Here is a 10476-nt window from a genome sequence, read left to right on the forward strand (position 1 = left end):
GACCAAATCATGGTCTGGTGTCACCAATGGAACATGTTAGTCTGGAACCCTGGAGTATGTTGCCTTACGGGTGTTACGGGACTGAACTAGACCTTGACCCCCAGACAGCAGCAGAGATATAGAGCCAACACACCACTCAGTAAGAGGTGTGGTGATGAAACAGAGCCAACACTGAGATGCTGTATTAGTGTCCAGTGAGGAGTCAAGCACCTCTCTGATCAGTGTGTGTGTGTGTGTGTGTGTTATCATCTACTTCACTTGGTTTGGCAATTTTTATTTTATTTAACCTTTATTTTACTAGGCAAGTCAATTAAGAACAAATTCTTATTTACAAAGACAACCTACCCCAGCCAAACCTGGAGGATGCTGGGCCAATTGTGTGCCGCCCTATGGTACTCCCAATCACAGCCGGATGTGATACAGCTTGGATTCTAACCAGGGACTGTAATGACGCCTCTTGCACTGAGATGCAGTGCCTTAGACCGCTGCGCCCCTCGGGAGCCCTAAAATGTTAACATAGACTACCGTTCAAAAGTTTGAAAGCCAGCATCCCAGAGTCTCCTCTTCACTGTTGACGTTGAGACTGGTGTTTTGTGGGTACTATTTCATGAAGCTGCAAGTTGAGGACTTGTGAGGCGTCTGTTTCTCAAAATAGACACTAATGTACTTGTCCTCTTGATCAGTTGTGCACCGGGGCCTCCCACTCCCCTTTCTATTCTGGTTAGAGCAAGTTTGCACTGTTCTGTGAAGGGAGTAGTACACAGCATTGTACAAGATCTTCAGTTTCTTGGCAATTTCTCACATGGAATAGCCTTAATTTCTCAGAACAAGAATAGACTGACGAGTTTCAGAAGAAAGGTCTTTGTTTCTGGCCATTTTGAGTCTGTAATCGAACCCACAAATGCTGATGCTCCAGATACTCAACTAGTCTAAAGAAGGCCAGTTTTATTGCTTCTTTAATCAGAACTACAGTTTTCAGCTGTGCTAACATAATTGCAAAAGGGTTTTCTAATGATCAATTAGCCTTTTAAAATGATAAACTTGGATTAGCTAACACAATGTGCCATTGGAACACAGGAGTGATGGTTGCTGATAATGGGCCTCTGTACGCCTATGTAGATATTCCGTTATAAATCAGCCGTTTCCAGCTACATAGTCATTTACAACATTAGCAATGTCTACACTCTATTTCTGATAAATTTGATGTTATTTTAATGGCCAATTTTTTGGGGGCTTGTCATTCAAAAACAAGGACATTTCTAAGTGACCCCAAACTTTTCAACGGTAGTGTATGTTTCCCATGCCAATAAAGCCCTTGAACTGAATTGAAGTTGAGAGAGAGAGACAGGCACTATGGTTTCTGCTGAGTCTCTTCCTCTCCTCTCCCACTGACTGACTCTCTGGCTTCTGGGATGGAAATGTCTCTTTTATTGAGCTTCAGCTATAAAAAACGATTTTATTGGCCCCATTCTGGCACAGCAGAGCTTCAGACTGCCGGTCTGTAGAGAGACCAGTAGAGACTGGCAGTCTGTAGAGAGACCAGTAGAGACTGGCGGTCTGTAGAGAGACCAGTAGAGACTGGCAGTCTGTAGAGAGACCAGTAGAGACTGGCAGTCTGTAGAGAGACCAGTAGAGACTGGCAGTCTGTAGAGAGACCAGTAGAGACTGGCAGTCTGTAGAGAGACCAGTAGAGACTGGCAGTCTGTAGAGAGACCAGTAGAGACTGGCAGTCTGTAGAGAGACCAGTAGAGACTGGCAGTCTGTAGAGAGACCAGTAGAGACTGGCAGTCTGTAGAGAGACCAGTAGAGACTGGCAGTCTGTAGAGAGACCAGTAGAGACTGGCAGTCTGTAGAGAGACCAGTAGAGACTGGCAGTCTGTAGAGAGACCAGTAGAGATGGAGACTGTTGTATTCGGCACATGTGACAAATACAATTTTATTTCATTGTGATCTCTCTTCTCCTCATGCTGCACAGAAGTTCACACACGTGAATAATGTGACCTGTCATGTACAAATGTTGAAACTTAATACTGTTGTCAAAACTATTTCCATACAGAGCTAGAATAGCTTTACAATGCCAGAAGATACCGGTAGCTTCCAGCTATGTAGGCTAACTTTCCTTGCTAGCTTACAGCTGAAACTAACATCAATTCACTACCCTAGTACTTTGTTCGTGATAATATGCAAACCATCATGCAAAATATGCGGATTTCAAAGCCAAAAACTTTATTCATTCACTTAAAATCGGTCTCCCTCACGTCTCTCCCTCAGCCGAAGATTAAAATAACGTCAAAAGTATTTCTTTGAAGTTTTTCAATAAATTGTAATATTTGTAGCTACTTTTTAAGTAAATACCTGCAGTGCAATAGGTTAGGAGATAAAGCAGGTTGTGTTCTTCATTTCACCTGTCACATTACTTTACACTGAACAAAAATTTAAAATGCAACATAAAGTGTTGATCCCATGATCTGAAATAAAGGATTGCAGAAATGTTCCATACGCACAAAAAACTTTTTTCTTTCATATTTTGTGCACAAATTCGTTTACATCCTTGTTAGTGAGCATTTCTCCTTTGCCAAGGTAATCCATCCACCTGACAGGTGTGACATATCAAGAAGCTGATTAAACAGCATGATCATTACACAGGTGCACCTTGTGCTGGGGACAATAAAAGGCTACTCTAAAATGTGCCGTTTTGTCACACAACACAATGCCTCAGATGTCTCAAGTTATGAGGGAGCATGCAATTGGCATGCTGACTGCAGGAATGTCCACCAGAGCTGTTGCCCGAGAATTGAATGTTCATTTCTCTACCATAAGCCACCTCCAATGTCTTTTTAGAGAATTTGACAGTACGTCCAACCGGCCTCATTACCGCAAACCATATGTAACCACGCTAGCCCAGGACCTCCACATCCGGCTTCTTCACCTGCGAGATTATCTGGGACCAGGCACCTGGACAGCTGATGAAACTGTGGGTTTGAACAACCGAAGAATTTCTATAAAACTGTCAGAAACCATCTCAGGGAAGCTCATCTGCGTGCTCGTCATCCTGACCAGGGTCTTGGCCTGACTGGAGTTCGGCGTCGTAAGCGATTTCAGTGGGGAAATGTTCACCTTCGATGGCAACTGGCACGCTGAAAAAGTGTGCTCTTCACGGATGAATCCCAGTTTCAACTGTACCGGGCAGATGGCAGACAACCTGTATGGCGAGCAGTTTGCTGATGTCAATGTTCTGAACAGAGTTCCCCATTGTGGCGGGGGGTTATAGTATGGGCAGGCGTAAGCTACGGACAACGAACATAATTGCATTTTATAGATGGCAATTTGAATGCACAGAGATACCGTGATGAGATCCTGAGGCCCATTGTCGTGCCATTCATCCACCACCATCACATTATGTCACAAGGCTCTGTACACAATCCCTGTAAGCTGAAAACGTCCCAGTTCTTCCATGGCCTGCATACTGACTAGACATGTCACCCATTGAGCATGTTTGGGATGCTCTGGATCGATGCGTACGACAACATGTTCCAGTTCCCGCCAATATCCAGCAACTTCGCATAGCCATTGAAGAGGAGTGGGACAACATTCCACAGGCCACAATCGACAGCCTGATCAACTCTATGTGAAGGAGATGTGTCGCACTGCATGAGGCAAATGGTGGTCACACCAGATACTGACTGGTTTTCTGATCCACACCCCTACCTTTTTTTAAAAAAAGTATCTGTGACCAACAGATGCATATCTGTATTCCCAGTCGTGTGAAATCCATAGATTAGAGCCTAATAAATTCATTTAAAATTGACTGATTTCCTCATATGAACTGTAACTCGTTTATATATTTGTTCAGTATACATTATGAAGCTTAGCGTAGTTCCTCAGAACAGTTGCACCGGTCACGTGACTGTAAATAACACAACGGGAGAAAGCAGGAGCTGGAGAGGCCAGATGTATATTTGGTTTAACATGCTAGTTAGATAAGTGGCTGAATTAATAAGGAGACGGGCATCATATAGTGTAATCTTTCTACTCTTTGGATGGGTTATTAAGACGAGCTCGTCCTCCCACATCCCACCAACCACCTGTGCAGTGGAGCCAGTATAATGTAACCTCCAGGTCATCCACAGTAAGAGAAACATTCAAAAAACAGCCTGCAGCTTACTGACACCCAAATACGAGAGAGAGAAGACACAGAGAGGAGATGGAGAGAGGAGATAGAGAGAGAGAGCGAGAGAGAGCGAGCGGGCGAGAGCATAGATCCACCCGAGCTGGTCCGGTTCCAGAATGCTACTTAATGTCACAGGTCCGGGTCAGATCTGACCGTTACAGGTCTCGGTGTAATTTTAACGGAGTTCTCCGGAAGGACCCGTACAGATCCGAATCCGACTGCTGCAGTAGAGACACAGAGACATCTTATCATGCTGCTGTCTTTGCTTTTCACGAGAGTGGCTAGTGTAGCTTGTTGTTGTTAGCCAATCAGAAGTCCTCAAAGCGGCAATGGGCTACAGTCATAGAGGCTCCGTGTGACAAAAGTTAGGAGATATCTAATCAATGGAAGATGGAATTAAAAGTTAAAGGAGAAGGACAGGCTACAACGACCCAGAGCCAACAGGTAGGCTGCTACATTATATTCTGAATGGAGTTGTTGTTTGTAGGAAGAGAAAGAGCAAGGCAGCCTCAGTTAGCCTAGCTAGCTAGCTAGCTAGCTTGCTTAACTAGCTTCTCCCTGTTTGATGCAGTCAAGACAGGTACTATGTCATCATATTTGATGATAAATAACCTAGCTATGCTAGCTATTAGTGTACTAGTGCGCCAGTTAACTTGGTTGATTGGTGTCTCTCGTCCCTCCTCTCCATGTCACTCGCTCACAGTAAGCACACAGGGTGGGAAAATCCCAGGTCTATTTCGGAACGGGTTCAACTTTTTGGACCCGTGAAGACAGACAGAGAGAGACAGGAACGTACTATCACTTGTGAATGAAGCTGAGGTTGTGCAGTAAGGCAAGAAACAGAGCATTTATAGCCTACTGCCGTGTACGCATTTCTGCGCTTATAGCCTGCTGCCGTGTACGCATTGCTGCGCTTATAGCCTGCTGCCGTGTACGCATTGCTGCGCTTATAGCCTGCTGCCGTGTACGCATTGCTGCGCTTATAGCCTGCTGCCGTGTACGCATTGCTGCGCTTATAGCCTGCTGCCGTGTACGCATTGCTGCGCTTATAGCCTGCTGCCGTGTACGCATTGCTGCGCTTATAGCCTGCTGCCGTGTACGCATTGCTGCAATTATAGCCTACTGCCGTGTACGCATTGCTGCGCTTATGTGAAGAAATACCCTAATAGTTCATCAACATTTTAAGCTAAAATGTTCTGATCTGTTGCATCAGCCTCATTGCTTTAAAAAAAAAAAACAATTGATGGGAGTGGTTGTATTAATTGTGTGTGTGTCTGTGGGGGGGGGCTAGAGGGGGGGCTAGAGAGAAGAGAGAGAGGGGGCTAGAGAGAAGAGAGAGGGGGATAGAGAGAAGAGAGGGGGATAGAGAGAGAAGCATGTGAGTGTAATGTTTACTGTTAATTTTTATTGTTTATTATCTACTTGACTTGCTTTGGTAATGTTAACATATGTTTCCCATGCCAATAAAACCCTTAAATTGAGTTGAGAGAAAGGTTGTGGCTTTTGGAGACAGGAAATGCTGTGGTAAACAAATGACTAGATTTCTGGATTGACTTTCTCTGAAAGCGGACTGAGGGACTTTACAGTGAATACCCAGATGAAGGCATATCATAACCAAATTAGTCACATGCACCGAATACAACAGGTGTAGTAGACCTTACCGTGAAATGCTGAATACAACAGGTGTAGTAGACCTTACCGTGAAATGCTGAATACAACAGGTGTAGTAGACCTTACCGTGAAATACTTACTTACAAGCCCTTAACCAACAATGCAGTTAAAAAAAAATAGTTAAAATACTTACTAAATAAACTAAAGTTTAAAAAAATTAACCAATCAATAGCTAACACAAGAAATGAACATAACGGTAACGAGGTTATATACAGGGGGTATCGGTACCGAGTGAATGTGGAGACTATATACAGGGGTACCGGTACCGAGTCAGTGTAGAGGTTATATACAGGGGGTACCGGTACCGAGTCAGTGTAGAGGTTATATACAGGGGAGTACCGAGTCAGTGTGGAGGTTATATACAGGGGGTACCGGTACCGAGTCAATGTGGAGACTATATACAGAGTGTACCGGGACCGAGTCAGTGTGGAGGTTATATACAGGGAGTACAGGTACCGAGTCAGTGTGGAGACTATATACAGGGGGTACCGGTACAGAGTCAGTGTGGAGGTTATATACAGGGAGTACAGGTACCGAGTCAGTGTGGAGGTTATATACAGGGGGTACCGGTACCGAGTCAGTGTGGAGGTTATATACAGGGAGTACCCGTACCGAGTCAGTGTGGAGGTTATATACAGGGGGTTCCGGTACCGAGTCAATGTGGAGGCTATACACAGGGGGTACAGGTACCGAGTCAATGTGCGGGGGTGCAGGTTAGTCGAGGTAATATGCCAAAGCATGCTGGTTTGTTTTAATACTTTTGAGACAAACTTTCATTGTCTGACCTGGGATCTTTTCCTCCAATGTGATTTTAGAGAGGGGCGAGGCGAGAGGAGGTTTTAGAGAGGGGCGAGGCGAGAGGAGGTTTTAGAGAGGGGCGAGGCGAGAGGAGGTTTTAGAGAGGGGCGAGGCGAGAGGAGGTTTTAGAGATGGGCGAGAAGAGGTTTTAGAGATGGGCGAGAAGAGGTTTTAGAGATGGGCGAGAGGAGGTTTTAGAGATGGGCGAGGCGAGAGGAGGTTTTAGAGATGGGCGAGAGGAGGTTTTAGAGATGGGCGAGGCGAGAGGAGGTTTTAGAGATGGGCGAGGCGAGAGGAGGTTTTAGAGATGGGCGAGGGGAGAGGAGGTTTTAGAGATGGGCGAGGAGAGAGGAGGTTTTAGAGGTGGGCGAGGAGAGAGGAGGTTTTAGAGGTGGGCGAGGAGAGAGGTTTTAGAGGTGGGCGAGGAGAGAGGTTTTAGAGGTGGGCGAGGAGAGAGGAGGTTTTAGAGATGGGCGAGGAGAGAGGAGGTTTTAGAGATGGGCGAGGAGAGAGGAGATTTTAGAGATGGGCGAGGAGAGAGGAGATTTTAGAGATGGGCGAGGAGAGAGGTTTTAGAGATGGGCGAGGCGAGAGGAGGTTTTAGAGATGGGCGAGGAGAGAGGAGAATTTAGAGATGGGCGAGGAGAGAGGAGGTTTTAGAGATGGGCGAGGAGAGAGGAGGTTTTAGAGAGAGGCGTGAGGAGGTTTTAGAGAGAGGCGAGGAGACTGACTTCAGCCATGGGAAAACACATCTCTCTCTGACACCCCCCTCCCCCCAGAGAGGCTTTCTGGAGAAGAGTCAAACACACCCCTCAGAGAGGCTTTCTGGAGAAGAGTCAAACACACCCCTCTGAGAGGCTTTCTGGAGAAGAGAGTCAAACACACCCCTCTGAGAGGCTTTCTGGAGAAGAGAGTCAAACACACCCCTCTGAGAGGCTTTCTGGAGAAGAGTCAAACACACCCCTCTGAGAGGCTTTCTGGAGAAGAGAGTCAAACACACCCCTCTGAGAGGCTTTCTGGAGAAGAGAGTCAAACACACCCCTCAGAGCACAATAAACTGTTCTGACAGTCGCTCCCATCTCCTCTCCTCTCCTCCCATCTCCTCTCCTATCCTCTCATCCCCTCTCCTATCCTCTCATCTCCTCTCCTCTCATCTCATCTCCTCTCCTCCCATCTCCTCTCCTCTCCTCTCTCTAGACAGGCATTTTTGTCATGCCATTCTCCAACACGTTAACATCTGTCCCGGATCGCAGGCCTGTTAGGCGTGTTAGAATGCCTGTGGCTCAGGGCATGCTACTACTGAAACATATCTGTAGGCTATGTCCCAACTCTACTGTCTATTTGCTTACCTAAACACTACTCAATACTAGCCGTTCCTGTGTGTGGTGTGTGTGTGTGTGTGTAGTCAATGTCCCAACTAACCATTTCTTCGTGGATTCCACCATCAACTCCTGATAGGAAGCCACGAACTGAAACTTGGACGCATGTTTCCCCACACGTTGTAATCTTTTCCACACAGATGCCATGATATTTCTTTAGAAGAAAGGATCGTTTGTGTTTTACTTGTCCCGTGCTGGTGTTTCCTTTTTGTCGATTTCCGTCTCACTCACTTGAAAGTTTAAATGTATCCAAACAAATCCAAGTTGCTGCGTAGACACATAGTTAATATTTGATCAGAAAAATAGAAAATGGGGTACAATCCAAAGTCAGCGGTTTCTCTCGCGGTGGCGGCGACATGCCTTCAAAAACATCCAGAAAAAACACATTGAAGACTTGTGGAATCTCTGCCGCTGTGGCTGTCACATCTGACGCTGTGCATGCTGGTAAATGTAGTGAAGAATAACGTTCCAGAATAATACAAAACCAGGTATTCCTTATCCTTTGTCTCGAAAAACCTAAATAGGAGAAAGGAACAGAGTTACAAGCAACGTTGGAGGGAGAGCAGTGGGGCTGCCTGCTGCAAAGAACTCACCCAAAATTCTGCAGGATCTGTGGCTTATATGTCACAACACACACATGGACAAAGGTGAAAAGATACACATACAGTATGGGCAAATCCACATCATAATAACTGTTCTAGGACCGCTATGGCAAGACTACTCTATTTGGATTACGACAACTGAAACGCAAGACTGTCATCATAGCTTGTGGCTCTCGGATCGTCATTTGGCCATTCCACTCTACATTCCTTGGGGTAGACCACACCATAACACACCAGAACACGTCCTAAATCTGAAACTATACTACCGGTATTACAATTTAGCTAGAAGACCGTTAGATTTGTTTAATCATCAGCAGGTGAATCATGTACTGGACCCATGGTCCATCTGGTCCAGAGCAGTAACTGTACGGGACCCATGGTCCATCTGGTCCAGAGCAGTAACTGTACGGGACCCATCATGCGTTATCCTTGCAAAACAATATAGAAAATGGCCAGATAACTCGCTCCATTGTCACCTAGCAAAGCAACACATGATCCATATGATGACTATAGCCTGGCAATAAAATAGTCTTCTTGACTAATATAACTAGCGAAAAGTGTCATATAAAATCTGGATTAGCCAGTAGAGAAAACAGCCTGAGGTAACGTTACAGGGCTGTCCCCTGGCGTCACTGTGGGCGGATTTCCAGAACACCGAGTCCCATTGAAAAACTCTAAGAAGTGACAAGCTGGCACCACTGGTGGTGTCCGCTACAACTGGCTACATACATATGTCGCACAATCAGTGATTAACCTTACTATCTGTCACGTTTCGAGTTACAATACTTGACAGTTACATATCTAGTTAGCGAACAGTAGATAGCTAGAAATGGAATACATATTCTAGCTAAAGGAAAGGAATAGATAACCTGGGATAGGTCCACACGGACACGGAATGGGGAGACTTCCAGGTGTAGTTAACTAACGTTACTTTCAATCTAGGCTTCAGCCAATGATGGATATCTCGCTATGGTTAGCTTGTTATCTTAACTACCTAATTAGATAGACAATATCTAAATAAATGGGACTTGAACGTGAAACCTAAAAGCTAGCCATAACATGCTACTCGGCTAGCTTGCAGAAAGCACTAGCGGAAACTTAAAACGGGCTGGTTTACCGCACACTTAGCTAGCTAGCTCGTCTGCAAGATAGCCGCCGAAACAATCGGAATTCCCATGTTGCTACTTCTAGCATATCTAAGTTCGTTATCTACCTGCTTGCTATGACTGAAAGGAGTAGCTAACATGTGTGAAAGCTACTTACCTTTAAATATCCACTAAAACTGTTGAGCTAAAAATCGATCTGGCTAATGATCACCTAGCATTGCAGCGGTCCCAGCCATCAGCTAGCAAGTGCTAGCCATCATAACATAGAAAACACAGCGGAAATAGTTATCCGGACCGCCAGCTAACAGGATTCGGTGTCCTCCCCGGTGAGAAGAGAAGCTACGTGAAGATTACTATAACTCAATTCCAAGACGACAGATGGATGGATTTGTGCTTGTAACAAAACATGTAGACCAAAAAAGTATTCCAACCCTGGCGTGAAATTCCAAGCTGCTATTTTCCCTGAGCCAGTCCCCAGTCAGCCGTCCGTCATGTTTTCCTCCGCTGGAGGACGACGTCGTGCTCCCGTTACGTTACGCCTGGAGGAAACGCCCCCGGGGGCCTGCCATTGGGCCACCCCGGTGGGTGTCATCTCTGGAATGTTGAATGATTCATGAGGTCTCTTTGAATTGGTCGAATGACACACAAATCAAATAGGTTGAATCACAGCTCTGAGTACAGTAAATTATGTCCCCTGTACTGTAACAAAGTCACATTTTATTGGTCGATGACAACCAACACTGGGAATA

The 10476-nt window shown here is 45.5% G+C and overlaps 1 protein-coding gene across 5 annotated transcripts in view; it reads right to left on the reverse strand.

The window, feature by feature from the left end:
- Positions 1–10247, reverse strand: part of ehbp1 (EH domain binding protein 1) — a 400782-nt gene extending 390535 nt beyond the window's left edge. For all 5 annotated transcript variants that reach the window (XM_045687294.1, XM_045687320.1, XM_045687312.1 and 2 more), the window contains exons 1-2: positions 9885–10247; positions 8063–8535 (exon numbers count right to left, since the gene is read on the reverse strand). In XM_045687294.1, coding sequence (XP_045543250.1) covers positions 8063–8166 — 104 coding nt within the window. In that variant the 5' untranslated portion in view covers positions 8167–8535; positions 9885–10247. The remainder of the gene's footprint in view (positions 1–8062; positions 8536–9884) is intronic.
- Positions 10248–10476: the final 229 nt, after the last annotated feature.

The sequence above is a fragment of the Salmo salar genome, chromosome ssa01 (assembly GCF_905237065.1).
Source record: "Salmo salar chromosome ssa01, Ssal_v3.1, whole genome shotgun sequence".
NCBI lineage: Eukaryota > Metazoa > Chordata > Actinopteri > Salmoniformes > Salmonidae > Salmo > Salmo salar.